Source organism: Nerophis lumbriciformis, linkage group LG06, assembly GCF_033978685.3.
Source record: "Nerophis lumbriciformis linkage group LG06, RoL_Nlum_v2.1, whole genome shotgun sequence".
NCBI lineage: Eukaryota > Metazoa > Chordata > Actinopteri > Syngnathiformes > Syngnathidae > Nerophis > Nerophis lumbriciformis.
The window spans coordinates 132,501-159,749 of NC_084553.2; the positions used below are offsets into that span (position 1 = coordinate 132,501).

General features: G+C 36.6%; 1 protein-coding gene across 1 annotated transcript in view; it reads left to right on the top strand.

The window, feature by feature from the left end:
• LOC133608401 (solute carrier organic anion transporter family member 3A1-like) overlaps positions 1–27,249 on the top strand; it is an 86,971-nt gene that overhangs the window by 46,639 nt on the left and 13,083 nt on the right. Inside the window, exons 3-6 of the mRNA XM_061963609.2 lie at positions 17,796–17,894; positions 21,146–21,400; positions 22,647–22,811; positions 22,888–23,086. Coding sequence (XP_061819593.1) covers positions 17,796–17,894; positions 21,146–21,400; positions 22,647–22,811; positions 22,888–23,086 — 718 coding nt within the window. The remainder of the gene's footprint in view (positions 1–17,795; positions 17,895–21,145; positions 21,401–22,646; positions 22,812–22,887; positions 23,087–27,249) is intronic.

Consider the following 27,249-nt stretch of genomic DNA (forward strand, 5'->3'; position numbering starts at 1 on the left):
AGTAAAATATATCAAAATATAAACATTTGTAAAAAAAATTAAGAAAATAAAAATGAAATAAACAAAATAGATGTAAAAATAAAATAAATACAAATAAAAAATAAGCAAATATTAAAAAAAAGAATGTATTTTTTTCATTTGATTTATTTTTTTAGATTTAATTTTGATGTAGTAAAATACATACAAAATATACACATTGGTAATAAAAAATTAAGAAAATAAAAATGAAATAAACAAAATAGATGTAAAAATAAAACAAATAAAATAAATGAATCAAATACAAATAAAAAAATAGGCAAATAAAAAAAGATTGTATTTTTTTCATTTGATTTATTTTTTTAGATTTAATTTTGATGTAGTAAAATATATACAAAATATACACATTGGTAAAAAAAAAAAATACAATAAATGAAATGAATAAAATAAAGATTGTATTTTTTTATTTGATTAATTTTTATTTTTTATTTTGATGTAGTAAAATATATCAAAATATAAACATTTGTAAAAAAATTAAGAAAATAAAAATGAAATAAACAGAATAGATGTAAAAATAAAACAAATAAAATAAAAAAATAGGCAAATAAAAAAAAGATTGTATTTTTTTCATTTGATTTCTTTTTTTAAAATTTAATTTTGACGCACTAAAATATATCAAAATATACATATTGTTTAAAAAAAATAAAGGAACTAAAAATGAAATTAACTGCGATGAGGTGGTGACTTGTCCAGGGTGTACCCCGCCTTCCGCCCGATTGTAGCTGAGATAGGCTCCAGCGCCCCCCGCGACCCCGAAGGGATTAAGCGGTAGAAAATGGATGGATGGATAAACATTTGTAAAAAAAAAATTAAGAAAATAAACATGAAATAAACAAAATAGATGTAAAAATAAAACAAATAAAATAAATAAAATAAATGAATCAAATACAAATAAAAAAATAGGCAAATAAAAAAAAGATTGTATTTTTTTCATTTGATTTATTTTTTTAGATTTAATCTTGATGTAGTAAAATATATACAAAATATACACATTGGTAAAAAGAAAAAATACAATAAATGAAATGAATAAAATAAATAAAATAAATGTATTAAATTAAAAAAATGAAAAAAGCAACCAAAAAAAAGATTATATTTTTTTCATTTGATTTCTTTTTTTAAAATTTAATTTTGATGCAGTAAAATATATCAAAATATACATATTGTTAAAAAAAATAAAGGAACTAAAAATGAAATTAACTGCGATGAGGTAGCGACTTGTCCAGGGTGTACCCCGCCTTCCGCCCGATTGTAGCTGAGATAGGCTCCAGCGCCCCCCGCGACCCCAAAAGGGAATAAGCGGTAGAAAAATGGATGGATGGATAAACATTTGTAAAAAAAAAATTAAGAAAATAAAAATGAAATAAACAAAATAGATGTAAAAATAAAACAAATAAAATAAATGAATCAAATACAAATAAAAAAATAGGCAAATAAAAAAAAGATTGTATTTTTTTCATTTGATTTATTTTTTTAGATTTAATCTTGATGTAGTAAAATATATACAAAATATACACATTGGTAAAAAAAAAAAATACAATACAATAAATGAAATGAATAAAATAAATAAAATAAATTTATTAAATTAAATAAATGAAATAAATGAAAAAAGCAACCAAAAAAAAGATTATATTTTTTTCATTTGATTTCTTTTTTTAAAATTTAATTTTGATGCAGTAAAATATATCAAAATATACATATTGTTAAAAAAAATAAAGGAACTAAAAATGAAATTAACTGCGATGAGGTGGCGACTTGTCCAGGGTGTACCCCGCCTTCCGCCCGATTGTAGCTGAGATAGGCTCCAGCGCCCCCCGCCACCCCAAAAGGGAATAAGCGGTAGAAAATGGATGGATGGATAAACATTTGTAAAAAAAAAATTAAGAAAATAAAAATGAAATAAACAAAATAGATGTAAAAATAAAACAAATAAAATAAATGAATCAAATACAAATAAAAAAATAGGCAAATAAAAAAAAGATTGTATTTTTTTCATTTGATTAATTTTTTTAGATTTAATCTTGATGTAGTAAAATATATACAAAATATACACATTGGTAAAAAAAATAAATACAATATAATAAATGAAATGAATAAAATAAATAAAATAAATTTATTAAATTAAATAAATGAAATAAATGAAAAAAGCAACCAAAAAAAAGATTATATTTTTTTCATTTGATTTCTTTTTTTAAAATTTAATTTTGATGCAGTAAAATATATCAAAATATACATATTGTTAAAAAAAATAAAGGAACTAAAAATGAAATTAACTGCGATGAGGTGGCGACTTGTCCAGGGTGTACCCCGCCTTCCGCCCGATTGTAGCTGAGATAGGCTCCAGCGCCCCCCGCCACCCCAAAAGGGAATAAGCGGTAGAAAATGGATGGATGGATAAACATTTGTAAAAAAAAAAATTAAGAAAATAAAAATGAAATAAACAAAATAGATGTAAAAATAAAACAAATAAAATAAATGAATCAAATACAAATAAAAAAATAGGCAAATAAAAAAAAGATTGTATTTTTTTCATTTGATTTATTTTTTTAGATTTAATCTTGATGTAGTAAAATATATACAAAATGTACACATTGGTAAAAAAAAAAAATACAATACAATAAATGAAATGAATAAAATAAATAAAATAAATGTATTACATTAAATAAATTAAATAAATGAAAAAAGCAACCAAAAAAAGATTATATTTTTTTCATTTGATTTATTTTTTTAAAATTTAATTTTGATGCAGTAAAATATATCAAAATATACATATTGTTAAAAAAAATAAAGGAACTAAAAATGAAATTAACTGCGATGAGCTGGCGACTTGTCCAGGGTGTACACCGCCTTCCGCCCGATTGTAGCTGAGATAGGCTCCAGCGACCCCCACGACCCGAAGGGATTAAGCGGTAGAAAATGGATGGATGGATAAACATTTGTAAAAAAAAAAATTAAGAAAATAAAAATGAAATAAACAAAATAGATGTAAAAATAAAACAAATAAAATAAATGAATCAAATACAAATAAAAAATAGGCAAATAAAAAAAAAGATTGTATTTTTTTCATTTGATTTATTTTTTTAGATTTCATTTTGATGTAGTAAAATATATACAAAATATACACATTGGTAAAAAAAAAAATACAATACAATAAATGAAATGAATAAAATAAATAAAATAAATGTATTAAATTAAATAAATTAAATAAATTAAATAAATGAAAAAAGCAACCAAAAAAAGATTATATTTTTTTCATTTGATTTATTTTTTTTAAATTTAATTTTGATGCAGTAAAATATATCAAAATATACATATTGTTAAAAAAAATAAAGGAACTAAAAATGAAATTAACTGCGATGAGCTGGCGACTTGTCCAGGGTGTACACCGCCTTCCGCCCGATTGTAGCTGAGATAGGCTCCAGCGACCCCCACGACCCCGAAGGGATTAAGCGGTAGAAAATGGATGGATGGATAAACATTTGTAAAAAAAAAAATTAAGAAAATAAAAATGAAATAAACAAAATAGATGTAAAAATAAAACAAATAAAATAAATGAATCAATTACAAATAAAAAATAGGCAAAGAAAAAAAAAGATTGTATTTTTTTCATTTGATTTATATTTTTAGATTTCATTTTGATGTAGTAAAATATATACAAAATATACACATTGGTAAAAAAAAAAATACAATACAATAAATGAAATGAATAAAATAAATAAAATAAATGTATTAAATTAAATAAATTAAATAAATGGAAAAAAGCAACCAAAAAAAGATTATATTTTTTTCATTTGATTTCTTTTTTTAAAATTTAATTTTGATGCAGTAAAATATATCAAAATATACATATTGTTAAAAAAAATAAACGAACTAAAAATGAAATTAACTGCGATGAGTTGGCGACTTGTCCAGGGTGTACCCCGCCTTCCGCCCGATTGTAGCTGAGATAGGCTCCAGCGCCCCCCGCTACCCCGAAGGGATTAAGCGGTAGAAAAAGGATGGATGGATAAACATTTGTAAAAAAAAAATTAAGAAAATAAAAATGAAATAAACAAAATAGATGTAAAAATAAAACAAATAAAATAAATAAAATAAATGAATCAAATACAAATAAAAAATAGGCAAATAAAAAAAAAGATTGTATTTTTTTCATTTGATTTATTTTTTTAGATTTAATCTTGATGTAGTAAAATATATACAAAATATACACATTGGTAAAAAAAAAAAATACAATAAATGAAATGAATAAAATAAAAATTGTATCTTTTTATTTGATTAATTTTTTATTTTTTATTTTGATGTAGTAAAATATATCAAAATATAAACATTTGTAAAAAATTAAGAAAATAAAAATGAAATAAACAAAATAGATGTAAAAATAAAACAAATAAAATAAATACAAATAAAAAATAAGCAAATATAAAAAAAAAGAATGTATTTTTTTCATTTGATTAATTTTTTTAGATTTAATTTTGATGTAGTAAAATACATACAAAATATACACATTGGTAATAAAAAATTAAGAAAATAAAAATGAAATAAACAAAATAGATGTAAAAAATAAAACAAATAAAATAAATGAATCAAATACAAATAAAAAAATAGGCAAATAAAAAAAAAGATTGTATTTTTTTCATTTGATTTATTTTTTTAGATTTAATCTTGATGTAGTAAAATATATACAAAATATACACATTGGTAAAAAAAAAAAATACAATAAATGAAATGAATAAAATAAAAATTGTATTTTTTTATTTGATTAATTTTTTATTTTTTATTTTGATGTAGTAAAATATATCAAAATATAAACATTTGTAAAAAATTAAGAAAATAAAAATGAAATAAACAAAATAGATGTAAAAATAAAACAAATAAAATAAATACAAATAAAAAATAAGCAAATATAAAAAAAAAGAATGTATTTTTTTCATTTGATTAATTTTTTTAGATTTAATTTTGATGTAGTAAAATACATACAAAATATACACATTGGTAATAAAAAATTAAGAAAATAAAAATGAAATAAACAAAATAGATGTAAAAAATAAAACAAATAAAATAAATGAATCAAATACAAATAAAAAAATAGGCAAATAAAAAAAAGATTGTATTTTTTTCATTTGATTTATTTTTTTAGATTTAATTTTGATGTAGTAAAATATATACAAAATATACACATTGGTAAAAAAAAATACAATAAATGAAATGAATAAAATAAAGATTGTATTTTTTTATTTGATTAATTTTTTATTTTTTATTTTGATGTAGTAAAATACATACAAAATATACACATTGGTAATAAAAAATCAAGAAAATAAAAATGAAATAAACAAAATAGATGTAAAAATAAAACTAATAAAATAAATACAAATAAAAAATAAGCAAATATAAAAAAAAGAATGTATTTTTTTCATTTGATTTATTTTTTTAGATTTAATTTTGATGTAGTAAAATACATACAAAATATACACATTGGTAACAAAAAATAAATACAATAAATCAAATGAATAAAATAAATTAAATAAATTAAATAAATGAAAAAAGCAACCAAAGAAAAGATTATATTTTTTTTCATTTGATTTATTTTTTTAGTAGTAAAATATATAAAAAATATACATATTGTTAAAAGAATAAAGGCACTAAAAATGAAATAAAAAAATAAATAAAATAAACAAAATAAATAAAATAAATACAAATGAAAAAAAAAAGTTAATTAAAAAAAAAAACGATGTAGAATTGAAAGAAATCCTCTAATAGGCAGGGTTTTGCTTGTACCCTCAGAACAAGCGAAGGCATTGTCGTGTTATTGTTTAGCAAGCAGTGATGTCACAAGTGTGCCATCAGAGTCACATGAAAACATACATGGAGACTAAACTATTACTAACATTTCTGCATTGTGTCATTTTCCACAATAAACACGGAGTAGAAGGCGCTGTGAGTGCCCTGGGATTGTTTACGACAAAAGAGAGCCCGGGTGTTGTTGGCGCGGCTCAGCGTGGCTCCTTTGCTCACATGGCCGCCTCCTTTCATGGCCGTAATGCGTGTAATGAAGCGCTGCATGCGCGGCCACTGCAGCAAAAATCTTTTCACTCCACTGGAGTTATTACGCTCCCTCGCCGGGACAGGCGAGGAAGCGGCGGGCGCTGACTCAGCGTTGGGCCCGGCTCGCTCTTATTGGCGCACCTTTTGCCGGTGATTGAACGCCGCCATAATGCCGGCGTGCAATTCTTCCCGTGACCTTGTCCTCCTGCGGCCACCGTCTTGCACAACACGCTGATTCAGCAACACGCTGGGAAGATCATCGGAATTCCATCAAACCTTTCATGTTTCCAAGAACAAACTAGCATGAAAGTGCCAATATTTATACAAACCCAGTGAAGTTGTCACGTTTTCAACTTATATTCAATTGAATAGACTGCAAAGACAAGATATTTCATGTTCACACTGAGAAACTTTGTTAATCTTTGCAAATATTAGCTCATTTGGAATTTGATGCCTGCGACATGTTTCAAAAAAGCTGGCACAAGTGGCAAAAAAGACTGAGAAAGTTGAGGAATGCTCATCAAAGACTTATTTGGAACTTATTTGGAACTTATATGGAATTTCACATAGGTATCCAACACTTCACTTTTCTAAAGTAAATCTGTTCAGCAGATTTAGATCATCTGCATCAACAATGTGATTTGTCTGACTGGCTGGACAGATCAGATTGAAAAACAAAATAATACAAAAAAATCGATTTTAGATTTTTTTTTAAACCGATTAACAATTGTTACAAATAAGAATCGCGATTGATCTGAAAATTAATCAAAGACATTTTTTTGACACCCCCATATGTGGGTGTGTATATATATATATATATATATATATATATATATGTATTTTTTATAGAATTTTTTTATTTTGTATTTAATTCATTTCATTTATTTTTATCAGTGCATTTTGATTTATTTTATATGATATTTAAATATACAAAAAGAAAGAACAAAAATTAATAAAATAAAGATTGTATTTTTTTTAATTTGATAAAAAAATGTATTAAGAAAATTAAGAAAATACAAATAGAATAAAAATACAAATAAAATGCACAAAATAGATTAAATAAATACAACAAATGAAATAAATGAAATAAATACGAATTAAAAAATAGGCACATTTAAAAAAAAATAAAGATTGTATTTTTTTCATTTGATTTATTTTTTTTAGACTTAATTTTGATGTAGTAAAATATATCAAAAATATACACATTGGTAATAAAAAATAAATGAAATAAATAAAATAAACAAAATAAATAAATTAAATAAATATGAATTTAAAAAAGCAAATAGAAAAATTACAATTGTATATTTTTAATTAGATTTTTTTTTAATCATTATTATTTTTTGATGCAGTAAAATATATCAACATATATATATATATATTGTTAAAAAAAATAAAGGAACTAAAAATGTTATAAAAAATTAATGAAATAAATATATAAATAAAATTTAAAAAAATAATAAAAAAATATTTATATATACATATATATATATATCAATACCGTGGTAGAGAGGAATATTCGTTAGGTCAGGAAAAAACACAGAGGCTTTTTCATCCCTACAAGCCTGTTTTGCAGGTTTCCCTGCTCTTCAAGGGACCTGTGACAGGTTTAACAAGGAGATTGGCCGATTGGGGCCGTATTTTGGACACCCCTGGTCTAAGATATCTATCAGCAGGTCATCCGCTGATTGGATCGAGCGTTGCTCTGATCTATCGACAAATTCGGAAGACAAGGACAGCCGTTGGAGGATGCAATTTGTTATTCTTATAGCCAGACTTCTGTGGTCATTTCTCTATCTGACGGTTTTGGCTCCAACCGCCGCCTTCCTCGGAGGTTGTCACGTCATGTGACCTCTGACGTTAGCCCTTCGAGGAACCCAAAGGCTGCCCATCCCGGCGGTTGGGTTGGGCATTCGGACTTTGTCGATTTTGGAATTGACTCGCAAAATTGGATAACATATCGGAGAAGCTTTCTACTCTGCATAGGAAAACTATGGTCAAACTGAGCCCAGCTTAGAGAGGTCGCCTCCTTCCCTCTCAAACCTTTTCCTGTCCGCTCCTAAAGACCTCGCTCGTCCTGCGGAGTCATCTGCCGGCTGTCATATTCCGCTGATTGCCTTTTTGTCCGTGCCGACGCGCCCGTGATCCGGGCTCGGGTCGATCGATAAAAGATTTACATTCGGCCTCGCGGCGCTAATTAAAAGTTTAGCGCCGTCCAAATGAATTAGAACAAGCAATTAAAGTATTGGACGTGAAGTTGATTGTGAAGGAATAATGGAGTGGAAGGTTTGACTTCCTCTCTCAAGTTGGGCCTTAAGGAGCTCAAGGAGACCAAACGCTGAGGTAATGGACTTCTGGACTTCTGGACTTCTGGACTTCTGGACTTCTGGGGGCCCCAGCACTTTTGGCAAGCGCAAACAATAATTATTTTTTTTAATCAGTCCAATAAAATAATACACAATAGTACAATAATAATACAATTCCAGCAACATTTCGAATAACTGATAGGATACACAAACATGACCCAAAACAATCCAAAAGTGGTCCAACAAAATAATACACAATAATAATAACACAATTCCAGCAACATTCAGAATAGCAATCAACAGATTAATTGAGAGGACACACAAACATGACACAAAACAATCCAATAGTAATCCATCAAAATAATACACAATAATACAATTCCAGCAACATTCAGAATAGCGATCAACAGAGCAATTGAGAGGACACACAAACATGACACAAAACATTCCAATTGTAATCCAACAAAATAATACACAATAATAATAATACAATTCCAGCAACATTCAGAATAGCAATCAACAGAGCAATTGAGAGGGCACACAAACATGACACAAAACAATCCAATAGTCCAAAAAAATAACACACAATAATACAATAACAATACAATCCCAGCAACATCCAGACTAGCAATCAACAAAGCAATTGAGAGGACTCACAAACATGACATAAAACAATCCAATGTAATCCAACAAAATAATACACAATAATACAATAGTAATACAATTCCAGCAACATTCAGAATAGCGATCATTAGAGCAATTGAGAGGACACACAAACATGACACAAAACAATCCAAAAGTCTTCCAACAAAATAATACACAATAATACAATTCCAGCAACATTCAGAATATCAATCAACAGAGCAATTGAGAGGACACACAAACATGACACAAAACAATCCAATAGTAATCCATCAAAAAAATACACAATAATACAATTCCAGCAATATTCAGAATAGCGATCAACGGAGCAATAGAGAGGACACACAAACATGACACAAAACATTCCAATAGTAATTTAACAAAATAATACACAATAATAATAATACAATTCCAGCAACATTCAGAATAACGATCATTAGAGCAATTAAGAGGACACACAAACATGACACAAAACAATCCAATAGTCCAAAAAAATAATACACAACAATACAATAACAATACAATGCCAGCAACATTCAGAATAGCAATCAACAAAGCAATTGAGAGGACACACAAACATGACATAAAACAATCCAATAGTAATCCAACAAAATAATACAATAATAATACAATTCCAGCAACATTCAGAATAGCGATCATTAGAGCAATTAAGAGGACACACAAACATGACACAAAGCAATCCAATAGTAATCCAACAAAATAATACACAATAATAATAATACAATTCCAGCAACATTCAGAATAGCAATCAACAGAGCAATTGAGAGGACACACAAACATGACACAAAACAATCCAATAGTAGTACAACAAAATAATACACAATAATACAATAACAATACAATCCCAGCAACATCCAGACTAGCAATCAACAAAGCAATTGAGAGGACACACAAACATGACACAAAACAATCCAATAGTAATCCAACGAAATAATACACAATAATACAATAGTAATACAATTCCAGCAACATTCAGAATAGCAATCAACAAAGCAATTGAGAGGACACACAGGCATGACATAAAACAATCCAATAGTAGTACAACAAAATAATACACAATAATACAATGCCAGCAACATCCAGACTAGCAATCAACAGAGCAATTGAGAGGACTCACAAACATGACACAAAACATTCCAATAGTAATCCAACAAAATAATACACAATAATAATAATACAATTCCAGCAACATTCAGAATAGCAATCAACAGAGCAATTGAGAGGACACACAAACATGACACCAAACAATCCAATAGTAGTACAACAAAATAATACACAATAATACAATAACAATACAATCCCAGCAACATCCAGACTAGCAATCAACAAAGCAATTGAGAGGACACACAAACATGACACAAAACAATCCAATGGTAATCCAACAAAATAATACACAATAATACAATAGTAATACAATTCCAGCAACATTCAGAATAGCAATCAACAAAGCAATTGAGAGGACACACAAACATGACATAAAACAATCCAATGTAATCCAACAAAATAATACACAATAATACAATAGTAATACAATTCCAGCAACATTCAGAATAGCAATCAACAAAGCAATTGAGAGGACACACAAACATGACACAAAACAATCCAATAGTAATCCATCAAAATAATACACAATAATACAATTCCAGCAACATTCAGAATAGCGATCAACGGAGCAATTGAGAGGACACACAAACATGACACAAAACATTCCAATAGTAATTTAACAAAATAATACACAATAATAATAATACAATTCCAGCAACATTCAGAATAGCAATCAACAGAGCAATTGAGAGGACACACACAAACATGACACAAAACAATCCGATAGTCCAACAAAATAATACACAATAATACAATAACAATACAATTCCAGCAACATTCAGAATAGCGATCATTAGAGCAATTAAGAGGACACACAAACATGACACAAAACATTCCAATAGTAATCCAACAAAATAATACACAGTAATACAATAGTAATACAATTCCGGCAACATTCAGAATAGCGATCAACGGAGCAATTGAGAGGACACACAAACATGACATAAAACAATCCAATAGTAATCCATCAAAAAAATACACAATAATACAATTCCAGCAACATTCAGAATAGCGATCAACGGAGCAATTGAGAGGACACACAAACATGACACAAAACAATCCAATAGTAATTTAACAAAATAATACACAATAATAATAATACAATTCCAGCAACATTCAGAATAGCAATCAACAGAGCAATTGAGAGGACACACAAACATGACACAAAACAATCCAATAGTAATTTAACAAAATAATACACAATAATAATAATAATAATACAATTCCAGCAACATTCAGAATAGCAATCAACAGAGCAATTGAGAGGACACACAAACATGACACAAAACAATCCAATAGTAGTACAACAAAATAATACACAATAATACAATAACAATACAATCCCAGCAACATCCAATAGTAATCCAACAAAAATGAATTAACACTTTGTAGGGCTCAACAAAAGACATTCTGCTTTCTGGCAAAGACTACTTCCTGAACTACGGCAAAACACTTAGGACAAACTGAAATGAATGTAAAGGATACTCAGAAGTATTAGAAAATATAACAACAGCAAAACAAAGTTATTATTATTTGCTTACTGTTGAATACAAAGATAATAATAAAATAACATTTATGACCTAAAATCTTAAAGTCAAGTAAATGTGTATTTACTAGCTTCCCAGTGCAGAGTACTACAAAGTACTACATGAAATACTAGAGTAGTGTACAGATGTCAGTACTACAAAGTACTACATGAAATACTAGAGTAGCGTAGAGATGTCAGTACTACAAAGTACTACATGAAATACTAGAGTAGCGTACAGATGTCAGTACTACAAAGTACTACCTGAAATACTAGAGTAGCGTACAGATGTCAGTACTACAAAGTACTACATGAGTAGTGTACAGATGTCAGTACTACAAAGTACAAACACAAAGGGTGTGAATAGAGTCTGAGTGTTGTGTTTGTGGTTCTTCTTGTCCACTTAGCGGCCGCCATGTTGCACCACTTCCTGTTTGATTATTTATCCGCCTGCAGGAAATAATATGTGGCGAGGGATCAATAAGTGAGAGGAACATCACACCTGGAAACAATCCACCAGGATGATTCATTGTCCGCAAAGTCTGAAGAGAAAAACATTTCTTTCTGTGTGAAAGTGGTGACTAATGTTCAAAAAGTATTTCATTTTCATATTTTTTTAGTGCAATGTAAAAAAAAATTTAAAAAAAAGATACAATCTGTAGATTTTACAGTAAAAAAAAAAGTAGCAGTTCAGTCGTAAAAATTTTATTGTAAAATTTTCAGTGTTTTTTTCTTCACATTACTGTAAGTGAAAAAAAAAATGTTACAGGGCCAGAATGTAACGTATTTTCCGCACTATTAGCCGCACCTAAAAACCACAAATTTACTCAAAAGCTGACAGTGCGCCTTATAACCCGGTGCGCTTTATATATGGATTAATATTAAGATTCATTTTCATAAAGTTTCGGTCTCGCAACTACGGTAAACAGCCGCCATCTTTTTTCCCCGTAGAAGAGGAAGCGCTTCTTCTTCTACGGCAAGCAACCGCCAAGGTAAGCACCCGCCCCCATAGAACAGGAAGCGCTTCTTCTTCTACTGTAAGCAACCACCTGCCCCCGTAGAAGAAGAAGAAGAGCGCGGATATTACGTTTCATTTCCTTTGTGTGTTTACATCTGTAAAGACCACAAAATGGCTCCTACTAAGCGACAGGTTTCCGGTTCATGAAAAGACGCAATCTCTCCATCCGCACACGGACTACTATTTCACAGCAACTGCCTAAAGACTTTCAAGAAAAGCTGGCTACTTTCCGTGCATATTGTAAAAACAAGATAGCTGAAAAAAAGATCCGGCCAGAGAACATTATCAACATGGACGAGGTTCCACTGACTTTTGATATTCCTGTGAACCGCACTGTGGATACAACGGGAGCACGTACGGTGAATATTCGCACCACAGGGAATGAGAAGTCGTCCTTCACTGTGGTTCTAGCTTGCCATGCTAATGGCCAGAAACTTCCACCCATGGTGATATTCAAAAGGAAGACCTTGCCAAAAGAGACCTTTCCAGCCGGCGTCATCATAAAAGCTAACTCGAAGGGATGGATGGATGAAGAAAAGATGAGCGAGTGGTTAAGGGAAGTTTACGCGAAGAGGCCGGGTGGCTTTTTTCACGCAGCTCCGTCCATGTTGATATACGACTCCATGCGCGCCCACATCACGCTGGTTTTTAATATATTATTAAAGTTTGACTGACCTATCTGACTGTTTTTTTGACATTCCTTTAGCGCAGTTAGATGCGGCTTATAACACGGGGCGGCTTATAGGTGGACAAAGTTTTGAAATATGCCGTTCATTGAAGGCGCGGCTTATAACCCAGGGCGCCTTATGGTGCGGAAAATACGGTACTCTTTTTTTTTTCTGTTGATTTTTTTCACAGTCAAATTGCGTCACATGAACATCTGCAGTGTTGCTGTTCATGACAACACTGTACTTCGCAAATATGGAGGGAAAACTGTAGAAAATGCTGTAAAAAAAAAATAATAATAATTTTACAATTTGAGGGTGAAATGTGTTGTAATGTGTTCGATGTGATGAACGACTGATGTGGAGTCAGAAGACGAGCACATCAAAAATATTCATTTCTATTTTCATTTTTAGAAAGTGGTTTACTGCATCATCATCATTTGCTGCATTCTGAAATATGTCACTTACAAAATATGCATGGATTATTTTTTTCCGGCAAAATGGAGGGCTGGGTCACTTTAAATGTCATGGTGGGCCGATTTAAATGATGTGCTGGGCCACTTTAAATGATGTGCTGGGCCACATGAAAGCGTGTGCTGGGCCACCTTAAATGATGTGCACGACCGTTTTAAATGATGTGCTGGGCCATTTGAAAGCGCGTGCTGGGGTTCATTAAATTATGTGATGGGCCAATTTAAATGATGTGCTGGGCCACATGAAAGGGTGTGCTGGGTCACTTTAAATGATGTGGTGGGCCGACTTAAATGACGTTTTAAATGATGTGCTGGGCCACTGAAAGCGTGTGCTGGGCCACTTTAAATGATGTGCTGGGCCACATGAAAGCGTGTGCTGGGCCACCTTAAATGACGTGCTGGGCCAATTTAAATGACGTGCTGGGCCAATTTAAATGATGTGCTGGGTCATTTGAAAGCGTGTGCTGGGGTTCATTAAATTATGTGATGGGCCAATTTAAATGATGTGCTGGGCCACATGAAAGGGTGTGCTGGGTCACTTTAAATGATGTGGTGGGCTACATTAAATGATGTAGTGGGTGACTTAAATGACGTTTTAAATGATGTGCTGGGCCACTTTAAATGATGTGCTGGGCCACTTGAAAGCATGTGCTGGTCCACTTTAAATGATGTGCTGGGCCACATGAAAGCGTGTGCTGGTCCACTTTAAATGATGTGCTGGGCCACATGAAAGCGTGTGCTGGGCCACCTTAAATGATGTGCACGACCGTTTTAAATGATGTGCTGGGCCATTTGAAAGCGCGTGCTGGGGTTCATTAAATTATGTGATGGGCCAATTTAAATGATGTGCTGGGCCACATGAAAGGGTGTGCTGGGCCACATGAAAGGGTGTGCTGGGTCACTTTAAATGATGTGGTGGACCGCTTTAAATGATGTGCTGGGCCACCCTAAATGATGTGCTGGTCCACTTTAAATTGTGTGGTGGGCCACTTAAAATGATGTGCTGGGCCACACTAAATGACGTGCTGGTCCACTTTAAATTGTGTGGTGGGCCACTTAAAATGATGTGCTGGGCCACCCTAAATGACGTGCTGGGCAACTTTAAATGATAGATTAATTTATGTGCAGGGCCTGTTTAAATGATGTTGTGGGCCAATTTTAATGATGTGGTGGGTCGTTTAAATGATGTGCTGGGCCACTCTAAAGGATGTGCTGGGCCATTTTTAAATGATGTGATAGGCTGCATTAAATGGTGTGATGGGCCATTTTAAGTGGTGTTCCACTTTAAATGGCGTGCCACTTTAAATGATGTGCTGGGCCACATTAATTTATGTGGTGGGCCATTTTAAATGACGTGGTGGTCCACTTTTAATGATGTTTTAAATGATATGCTGGGCCATGTGAAAGCGTGTGCTGGGGTTCATTAAATTATGTGATGGGCCACTTTAAATGATGTGCTGGGCCACATGAAAGCGTGTGCTGGGTCACTTTAAATGATGTGCTGGGCCAGATTAAATGAGGTGCTGGGCCACTTGAAAGCGTGTGCTGGGCCACCTTAAATGATGTGGTGGGCTACATTAAATGGTGTGGTGGGCCTCATTAAATGATGTGCTGGGTCACTTTAAATGATGTGCACGACCGTTTTAAATGATGTGCTGGGCAACATGAAAGGGTGTGCTGGGTCACTTTAAATGATGTGGTGGGCTACGTTAAATGATGTGGTGGACCACTTTAAATGATGTGCTGGGCCACATGAAAGCGTGTGCTGGGCCACTTTAAATGATGTGCTGGGCTACATGAAAGCGTGTGCTGGGCCACCTTAAATGATGTGCACGACCGTTTTAAATGATGTGCTGGGCCATTTGAAAGCGTGTGCTGGGGTTCATTAAATTATGTGATGGGCCAATTTAAATGATGTGCTGGGCCACATGAAAGGGTGTGCTGGGTCACTTTAAATGATGGGGTGGGCTACATTAAATGATGTGGTGGACCACTTTAAATGATGTGCTGGGTCACACTAAATGACGTGCTGGGCAACTTTAAATGATGTGCTGGGCTACATTAAATGATGTGGTGGACCGCTTTAAATGATGTGCTGGGCCACCCTAAATGATGTGCTGGTCCACTTTAAATTGTGTGGTTGGCCACTTAAAATGATGTGCTGGGCCACACTAAATGACGTGCTGGGCAACTTTAAATGATGTGGTGGGCTAATTCAATTTAAGTGCAGGGCCTGTTTAAATGATGTTGTGGGCCAAGTTTAATGATGTGGTGGGCCGTGTTAAATGATGTGCTGGGCCACACTAAAGGATGTGCTGGGCCATTTTTAAATGATGTGATAGGCTGCATTAAATGGTGTGATGGGCCATTTTAAGTGGTGTGCCACTTTAAATGGCGTGCCACTTTAAATGATGTGCTGGGCCACATTAATTTATGTGGTGGCACATTTTAAATGACGTGGTGGTCCACTTTTAATGATGTTTTAAATGATATGCTGGGCCATATTAAATGATGTGCCGGGCCATATTAAATGATGTGCCGGGCCACTTGAAAGCATGTGCTGGGGTTCATTAAATGATGTGATGGGCCAATTTAAATGATGTGCTGGGCCACAAGAAAGGGTGTGCTGGGTCACTTTAAATGATGTGGTGGGCTACGTTAAATGATGTGGTGGACCGCTTTAAATGATGTGCTGGGCCACACTAAATGATGTGCTGGTCCACTTTAAATTGTGTGGTGGTCCACTTTTAATGATGTTTTCAATGATATGCTGGGCAATGTTAAATGATGTGCTGGGCCATGTTAAATGATGTACTGGGCCACTAGAAAGCGTGTGCTGGGGTTCATTAAATTATGTGATGGGCCACTTTAAATGATGTGCTGGGCCACATGAAAGGGTGTGCTGGGTCACTTTAAATGACGTGGTGGGCTACATCAATTTAAGTGCAGGGCCTGTTTAAATGATGTTGTGGGCCACTAGAAAGCGTGTGCTGGGGTTCATTAAATTATGTGCTGGGCCACACTAAATGATGTGCTGGGCCACACTAAATGATGTGCTGGGCCATTTTTAAATGATGTGATAGGCTGCATTAAATGGTGTGATGGGCCATTTTAAGTGGTGTGCCACTTTAAATGGCGTGCCATCTTAAATGATGTGCTGGGCCACATTAATTTATGTGGTGGGCCATTTTAAATGATGTGGTGGTCCACTTTTAATGATGTTTTAAATGATATGCTGGGCCATGTTAAATGATGTGCTGGGCCACTTGAAAGCGTGTGCTGGGCCAATTTAAATGGTGTGCTGGGCCACATTAAATGATGTGCGGGGCCACATTAAATGGTGTGCTGGGCCACATGAAAGGGTATGCAGGGCCACATTAAATGATGTGTTAGGCCACTTTGAATGATGTTCAAGGCCAATTTAAATGATGTGCTGGGCCACTTGAAAGCGTGTGCTGGGGTTCATTAAATTATGTGATGGGCCACTTTAAATGATGTGCTGGGCCACATGAAAGGGTGTGCTGGGCCAAATTAAAATTATGTGATGGGCCACATTAAATGATGTGCTGGGCCACATGAAAGGGTGTGCTGGGCCACTTTAAATGGTGTGCTGGGCCACATGAAAGGGTATGCTGGGCCACATTAAATGATGTGCTGGGCCACTTTGAATGATGTTCAAGGCCATTTTAAATTATGTGCTGGGCCACATTAACGGGTGTGCTGGGTCACTTTAAATGATGTGGTGGGCAACATTACATGATGTGGTGTTCCACTTTAAATGATGTGGTGTTCCACTAATAAATGATGTGCTGGGCCACTCTAAATGATGTGGTGTTCCACTTTAAATGATGTGCTGGGCCACTCTAAATGATGTGGTGTTCCACTTGAAATGATGTGCATGTTTTTGAGTGGCGCCCTCTGCTGTCAGACAAGTGAAGTGCTTGATGTGGCCTCCTCTCTGTCTTGCAGGGATTTTATTTTCCACGTTAGTGTTTGGACCGGCCTGTGGCTTCATCTTAGGCTCCGTCTGTACCAAAGTCTACGTGGACGCCTTCTTCATCGACACCAGTGAGTTCACGCTCCTCCTCTCCCTCACTTCTCATCACACCTTGAAGGAAACATTGCAGTTTTATTATGATCATGTCTATCATTCATTAACCTCTGAAGGCCCAAGCTGTTTGTTTACATGCTTCTTTTATTTCTCTTTGCTATTTGGGATTATTGGACTCTACTTAGAATAACAACTAAGAATCATCTTTTGATATGATGTACTTAGTCCATAAGTACACAAACGTGTACTTCGTGTTTAGTGACATGCTAATTCTTATTTTCAAATTCCATTGTATGTCTTCTGACACCAGCAGATGGCAGTATAAGTGTCCACATAAGTGGCCATAAGACCCCAATTCAGTAGTGGACACCATTTTGGAAATAGGAGCTAAAAGGTGCTGTCCACGCATGTGGCCACTAAGCCTTTAGAGGTTATTATAATGATAATAGATTAGATTTCAATAGTATTTTATTTTCTCACATTTTGTCATTTAAGTTCACTTCCTATGCAAAATGATTGTTGAAAAATAATAGTATATTTATTTATTCGATTATTTATTTATTTATTTACTTGTATTCATTTATTTATTTATTTTAAATACAAAAGAAGTGTATTTTATTTTTATAAAATCAAATGAATACATAAAAACACAATAGTTAAAAAAATATTGGTTGGGAAAAAATGAGACTATAAAGCATGTGCTTTAAGTAATAAAAAATATGAATAGTTAAGGATAAAAAGTAAATTGTTAATTATAATAATATCAATAATAATATTAAAGGTAAAAGACCTTTAACCCTAACCCCAACCCCAACCCTATACCTAACCCTAACCCTAACCCTAGCCCTAATCCTAACCTTAACCCCAACCCTAACCCTAACCCTAGCCCTAACCCTAACCCTAACCCCAACCCCAACCCTATACCTAACCCTAACCTTAACCCCAACCCCAACCCCAACCCTATACCTAACTCTAACCCTAACCCTAACCCCAACCCCAACCCCGACCCTAACCCTAAACCTAACCCCAACCCTAACCCCAACCCTGACCCCCAACCCCAACCCCAGCCCTAACCCTAACCAACTATTTTCTTTATGCCTAACCCTAACCCTAACCCTAACCCCAACCATAACCCTAACCTTAACCCCACCCCCAACCCTAGCCCTAACCCTAACCAACTCTTTTTCTTTATGCCTAACCCTAACCCTAACCCTAACCCTAATCCTAACCCTAACCCCAACCCCAACCCCAGCCCTAACCCTAACCAACTATTTTTCTTTATGCCTAACCCTAACCCTAACCCGAACCCGAACCCGAACCCTAACCCCAACCCCAACCCTAACCCTAACCCTAACCCCAACCCTAACACCAATCCTAACCCCAACCCCAACCCCAACCCCAACCCCAACCCCAGCCCTAACCCTAACCAACTATTTTTCTTTATGCCTAACCCTAACCTTAACCCCAACCCTAACCCTAACCCCAACCCCAACCCTAACCCTAACCCTAACCCCAACCCTAACTCCAACCCTGACCCCAACCCTAACCCCAGCCCTACCCCTAACCAACTAATTTTCTTTATGCCTAACCCTAACCCTAACCCTAACCCCAACCCTAACCCCAACCCTAACCCTACTCCCAACCCCAACCCCAACCCTAACCCTAGCCCTAACCCTAACCCTAACCCCAACCCTAACCATAGCTGTAACCCTAACCAACTCTTTTTTTTATGCCTAACTCTAACCCTAACCTCAACCCTAACCCCAACCCTAACCCTAACCCCAACCCCTACCCTAACCCTAACCCCAACCCTAACCCCAACCCTAACCCTAACCACAACCCCAACCCCAGCCCCAGCCCTAACCCTAACCAACTCTTTTTCTTTATGCCTAACCCTAACTCTAACCCTAACTCTAACCCTAACCCCAACCCTAACCCCAACCCTAACCCTACTCCCAACCCCAACCCCAACCCTAACCCTAGCCCTAACCCTAACCCTAACCCCAACCCTAACCATAGCTGTAACCCTAACCAACTCTTTTTTTTATGCCTAACTCTAACCCTAACCTCAACCCTAACCCTAACCCCAACCCCTACCCTAAACCTAACCCCAACCCTAACCCCAACCCTAACCCTAACCACAACCCCAACCCCAGCCCCAGCCCTAACCCTAACCAACTCTTTTTTTTATGCCTAACTCTAACCCTAACCTCAACCCTAACCCCAACCCTAACCCCAACCCCAACCCTAACCCTAACCCTAACCCCAACCCTAACGCCAATCCTAACCCCAACCCCAACCCCAACCCCAGCCCTAACCCTAACCAACTATTTTTCTTTATGCCTAACCCTAACCTTAACCCCAACCCTAACCCTAACCCCAACCCCAACCCTAACCCTAACCCTAACCCCAACCCTAACTCCAACCCTGACCCCAACCCTAACCCCAGCCCTACCCCTAACCAACTAATTTTCTTTATGCCTAACCCTAACTCTAACCCTAACCCCAACCCTAACCCCAACCCTAACCCTACTCCCAACCCCAACCCCAACCCTAACCCTAGCCCTAACCCTAACCCTAACCCCAACCCTAACCATAGCTGTAACCCTAGCCAACTCTTTCTTTATGCCTAACCCTAACCTCAACCCTAACCCCAACCCTAACCCTAACCCCAACCCCTACCCTAACCCTAACCCCAACCCTAACCCCAACCCTAACCCTAACCACAACCCCAACCCCAGCCCCAGCCCTAACCCTAACCAACTCTTTTTCTTTATGCCTAACCCTAACCTTAATATGTAATATGAATTGTAATAATACTAATAATGATAATAATGAATAAAGAGACATTGTAATAAGAGTAGCAATCTCATGAATAATAATAATGAATAAAGTGACATTGACTAATAATGATGGTAATAATATTATTATGAATCATCATAATACATAAATACTAGTAATATGAATTGTAATAATACTAATAATGATAATAATGAATACAGAGACATTGTAATAAGAGTAGCAATCTCATGAATAATAATAATAATAATAATAATAATAATAATGAATAAAGTGACATTGACTAATAATGATGGTAATAATATTATTATGAATCATCATAATACATAAATACAAGTAATATGAATTGTAATAATACTAATAATGATAATAATGAATACAGAGACATTGTAATAAGAGTAGCAATTTCATGAATAATAATAATAATAATAATAATAATAGAGTGACATGGTGGTATGTTGTGTTGAAGGTACGCTGGACATCACCCCAGAAGACCCTCGCTGGATCGGGGCGTGGTGGGGGGGCTTCCTCCTGTGCGGTGCCTTACTCTTCCTGTCGGCCCTCTTCATGTTCGGCTTCCCTCAGGCCCTGGACCAGCAGGTTCTGGACGGCGAGAGCGAGCAGGCCATGTTGCCCTCGCCCCTCAGCCTGGACTACCAGGCCTCCAGGGGCGTCCACGGCTTCGACATCAACAGCGGCCTGTCCGTGTGCCAGCACCTGAGAGGTGAGCCTTTAGTCCCGCAGTCATCCTCCACACTGACACCTTTCATCCCGCAGTCATCCTCCACCTTTCATCCCGCAGTCATCCTCCACACCTTTCATCCCGCAGTCATCCTCCACACTTGACACCTTTCATCCCACAGTCATCCTCCACACTGACACTTTTCATCCCACAGTCATCCTCCACCTTTCATCCCGCAGTCATCCTCCACACTTGACACTTTTCATCCCGCAGTCATCCTCCACACTGACACCTTTCATCCCAGAGTCATCCTCCACACTGACACCTTTCATCCCGCAGTCATCCTCCACCTTTCATCCCGCAGTCATCCTCCACACTGACACCTTTCATCCCGCAGTCATCCTCCACACTGACACTTTTCATCCCGCAGTCATCCTCCACACTGACACCTTTCATCCCGCAGTCATCCTCCACCTTTCATCCCGCAGTCATCCTCCACACTGACACCTTTCATCCCGCAGTCATCCTCCACACTGACACCTTTCATCCCACAGTCATCCTCCACACTTAAATAATGATAAATGGGTTGTACTTGTATAGCGCTTTTCTACCTTCAAGGTACTCAAAGCGCTTTGATACTACTTCCACATTTACCCATTCACACACACATGACACTTTTCATCCCGCAGTCATCCTCCACACTGACACTTTTCATCCCGCAGTCATCCTCCACACTGACACCTTTCATCCCGCAGTCATCCTCCACACTGACACCTTTCATCCCGCAGTCATCCTCCACACTGACACCTTTCATCCCGCAGTCATCCTCCACACTGACACCTTTCATCCCGCAGTCATCCTCCACACTGACACCTTTCATCCCGCAGTCATCCTCCACACTGACACCTTTCATCCCGCAGTCATCCTCCACACTTGACACTTTTCATCCCGCAGTCATCCTCCACACTTGACACTTTTCATCCCGCAGTCATCCTCCACACTGACACCTTTCATCCCGCAGTCATCCTCCACACTGACACCTTTCATCCCGCAGTCATCCTCCACACTGACACTTTTCATCCCGCAGTCATCCTCCACACTTGACACTTTTCATCCCGCAGTCATCCTCCACACTGACACTTTTCATCCCGCAGTCATCCTCCACACTTGACACTTTTCATCCCGCAGTCATCCTCCACACTTGACACTTTTCATCCCGCAGTCATCCTCCACACTGACACCTTTCATCCCGCAGTCATCCTCCACACTGACACCTTTCATCCCGCAGTCATCCCCCGGGTCACCCGCCACCTGCTGTCCAACCCGGTGTTCAGCTGCATCACGCTGGCCGCCTGCATGGAGATCGCCGTGGTCGCCGGCTTCGCCGCCTTCCTGGGCAAGTACCTGGAGCAGCAGTTCAACCTCACCACCTCCTCGGCCAATCAGCTGCTAGGTAGGCGGGGCCGCGGCCTCCATCCCGCCTCCTTCGCGGGTACGGGTGGTCCACTATTTGTTTTGTGTGCGTGCAGGAATGACGGCCATCCCGTGCGCGTGTCTGGGCATCTTCCTGGGCGGGCTGCTGGTCAAGAAGCTCAACCTGTCGGCCCTGGGCGCCGTGAGGATGGCCATGATGGTCAACCTGGTGTCCACCGCCTGCTACGTCTCCTTCCTCTTCCTGGGCTGCGACACCGGCCCGGTTGCCGGGGTGACCGTCGCCTACAGCAACGAGTGAGGATGGGGGGGGGGGGGGGGGGGGGGGGGGGGGGGGGGCACTCCGTGACATTTTTAACGTAACGTAGAATCACAGTTTCTCTTATCTTTTATACTTTTAAAGGTAAAAATAGTTAAAAAAAAATGTAAATATTGCTGAAAAGCCCAATATTGTTTCCAGTACAATAATTGAAGCCGGTGCATTTCTCTCTCTTTTTTTTTTTCACTTTTAAAACAAAAACAGAAACAACAAAAACATTTTTTAATTAAAGCTGCAAGCAGCGATGGATGGGACCGACTTTGACGGCACATAAAATCCAAACCGGAGCAGTAATTAAAACTCTTTCGATAACTTTTAATCAAAAGGGTTCAATCTCTCTCCTGTGCTAGTTTGAAGCCGACATGACAAACACGCTCAGAGGAGATAATGTTTGAAAAAAGGGTGACCGGTTCTTACAAAACTTTTGTTTTGAAGGGGGAATTGCAAACTTCCTGTGGATTTCTGCTGGAGGTTGTCAATATATGAAATGTAGGTCTAAGTGAGACCTACATAGAGGTATTTGTTTCATGTCTCTAAGACATTCCTACTGGAAGTTACAGGCAGTTTTGTCTGAGTTTTCTTCCTAGGAGCAGTTGTGTCTGTGTTTTCTTCCTAGGGGGCACTAGAACGCAATTTTGAGGTTTGGGGTTGGTTTTTTTTTATTAGATCGCAATTTTTGCCAGTCCTGATGTGTGTGTCCAGTTTGGTGAGTTTTGAAGCATGTTAAAGGGGTCAAATTACAGCTCAAAGAGGCAAAAGTGACTGTTTTTAGTAAACTTTTGTTTTGAAGGGGGAATTGCCAACTTCCTGTTGATTTTTGCTGAAGGATGTTAGTGTATGAAATCTAGGTCTAAGTCAGACCTACATAGAGGTTTTTGTTTCATGTCTCTAAGACATTCCTACTGGAAGTTACAGGCAGTTTTGTCTGAGTTTTCTTCCTAGGAGCAATTGTGTCTGTTTTCTTCCTAGGGGGCACTAGAGCGCAATTTTGAGTTTTGGGGTTGGGTTTTTTTATTAGATCGCAATTTTTGCCAGTCCTGGTGTGTGTGTCCAGTTTGGTGAGTTTTGAAGCATGTTAAGCTCAAAGAGGCAAAAGTGACTGTTTTTAGTAAACTTTTGTTTTGAAGGGGGAATTGCCAACTTCCTGTTGATTTTTGCTGAAGGATGTTAGTGTATGAAATCTAGGTCTAAGTCAGACCTACATAGAGGTTTTTGTTTCATGTCACTAAGACATTCCTACTGGAAGTTACAGGCAGTTTTGTCTGAGTTTTCTTCCTAGGAGCAATTGTGTCTGTTTTCTTCCTAGGGGGCACTAGAGCGCAATTTTGAGTTTTGGGGTTGGGTTTTTTATTAGATCGCAATTTTTGCCAGTCCTGATGTGTGTGTCCAGTTTGGTGAGTTTTGAAGCATGTTAAAGGGGTCAAATTACAGCTCAAAGAGGCAAAAGTGACTGTTTTTAGTCAACTTTTGTTTTGAAGGGGGAATTGCCAACTTCCTGTTGATTTTTGCTGAAGGATGTTAGTGTATGAAATCTAGGTCTAAGTCAGACCTACATAGAGGTTTTTGTTTCATGTCTCTAAGACATTCCTACTGGAAGTTACAGGCAGTTTTGTCTGAGTTTTCTTCCTAGGAGCAATTGTGTCTGTTTTCTTCCTAGGGGGCACTAGAGCGCAATTTTGAGTTTTGGGGTTGGGTTTTTTTATTAGATCACAATTTTTGCCAGTCCTGGTGTGTGTGTCCAGTTTGGTGAGTTTTGAAGCATGTTAAAGGGGTCAAATTACAGCTCAAAGAGGCAAAAGTGACTGTTTTTAGTAAACTTTTGTTTTGAAGGGGGAATTGCCAACTTCCTGTTGATTTTTGCTGAAGGATGTTAGTGTATGAAATCTAGGTCTAAGTCAGACCTACATAGAGGTTTTTGTTTCATGTCACTAAGACATTCCTACTGGAAGTTACAGGCAGTTTTGTCTGAGTTTTCTTCCTAGGAGCAATTGTGTCTGTTTTCTTCCTAGGGGGCACTAGAGCGCAATTTTGAGTTTTGGGGTTGGGTTTTTTATTAGATCGCAATTTTTGCCAGTCCTGATGTGTGTGTCCAGTTTGGTGAGTTTTGAAGCATGTTAAGGGGGTCAAATTACAGCTCAAAGAGGCAAAAGTGACTGTTTTTAGTCAACTTTTGTTTTGAAGGGGGAATTGCCAACTTCCTGTTGATTTTTGCTGAAGGATGTTAGTGTATGAAATCTAGGTCTAAGTCAGACCTACATAGAGGTTTTTGTTTCATGTCTCTAAGACATTCCTACTGGAAGTTACAGGCAGTTTTGTCTGAGTTTTCTTCCTAGGAGCAATTGTGTCTGTTTTCTTCCTAGGGGGCACTAGAGCGCAATTTTGAGTTTTGGGGTTGGGTTTTTTTATTAGATGGCAATTTTTGCCAGTCCTGGTGTGTGTGTCCAGTTTGGTGAGTTTTGAAGCATGTTAAAGGGGTCAAATTACAGCTCAAAGAGGCAAAAGTGACTGTTTTTAGTCAACTTTTGTTTTGAAGGGGGAATTGCCAACTTCCTGTTGATTTTTGCTGAAGGATGTTAGTGTATGAAATCTAGGTCTAAGTCAGACCTACATAGAGGTTTTTGTTTCATGTGTCTACGACATTCTTACCGGAAGTTGCAAGCAGTTTTGTCTGTGTTTTTTCTTAGGGGGCGCCAGAGCGCAATTGTGAGTTGTGGGGTTTGGTTTTTTGATTAGATGGCAATTTTTGCCAGTCCTGATGTGTGTGTCAAATATGGTGAGTTTTGAAGCATGTTAAGGGGGTCGAATTACAGCTCAAAGAGGCGGCCGGTATAATAATAATACAACCTTACAATTACAATAGGGTCCTCTGTCCCAAAGGGACATTGCGGTCCCTAATAATACAACCTTACAATTACAATAGGGTCCTCTGTCCCAAAGGGACATTGCGGTCCCTAATTAAAGCTGCAAGCAGCATTGGTCGGGCCCGCGTATTTGGCAGGTGCTAGTCCTAAGTGTCCCAATACTTTTGTTCAGTTTTCGTCATAAGTGTCCCAATACTTTTGTCTACTTTTAGTCCAAATTGTCCCAATACTTTTGTGTAGTGTACCTACCTTGTCTGCATTGTGTGGGCACGTTGGTGCTTCCTGCTTTTAAGCAGCCTTCTTGAAAAAACAGCAGCATCAGCGCAGCGGCTCTTTGAAGGGTCATAAAATCCAAACCGGAGCCGTTATTAAAACTCTTTCGATATCTTTTAATCAGAAGGGTTTAATCTCTCTCCTGTGTTAGTTTGAAGCCGAAACAACAAACACGCTCAGAGGAGATAATGTTTGAAGAAAGGTGACTGGTTTTTACAAAAATGTTGTGTTGAAGGGGGAATAGCAAGCTTCTTGTAGATTTTTGCTGGGGGTTGTCAATTTATGAAATGTAGGTCTAAGTGAGACCTACGGAGAGGATTTTGTTTCATGTCTCTCCGACCTTCCCAGTGGGAGTTACAGGCAGTTTTGTCATTTTTTTCTTCCGAGGAGCAGTTTTTTCTCCGTTTTATTCAAAAATTGCTCTAGAGCGCAATTTTTAAATTTGGGGTTAGGTTTTTTTTTTATTAGATCACAATTTTTGCCAGTCCTGATGTGTGCGTTCAGTTTGGTGAGTTTTGAAGCGTGTTAAGGGGGTCAAATTACAGCTCAAAAAGGCAAAAGTGACTGTTTTTAGTACTTTTTTGTCTTGAAGGGGGAATTGCCAACTTCCTGTTGATTTTTGCCCGAGGATATACAATTATGAAAACTAGGTCTAAGTCAAACCTACATAGAGGTTTTTGTTTCATGTCTCTCCGACCTTCCTAGTGGGAGTTGCAGGCAGTCTAGTTTTTTTTTTCCTAGGGGGCGCTAGAGCGCAATTTTGAGTTTTGGGGTTCGGTTTTTTTTATTAAAAGACAAGTTTCGCAGGTCCTGATTTGTGGGTCAAATATGGTGAGTTTTGAATCATGTTAAGTGGGTCAAATTAGTGCTCAAAGAGGCGGCGGAAGAATAATAATAAAGAAAGAATAAAACCTTACAAATTCAATAGGTCCTTATGTCCCATTATGCAATGGGCCATGCGGGCCCTAATTAACTTCTGTTTTAAATTTGTCATCTAATTAATTAAT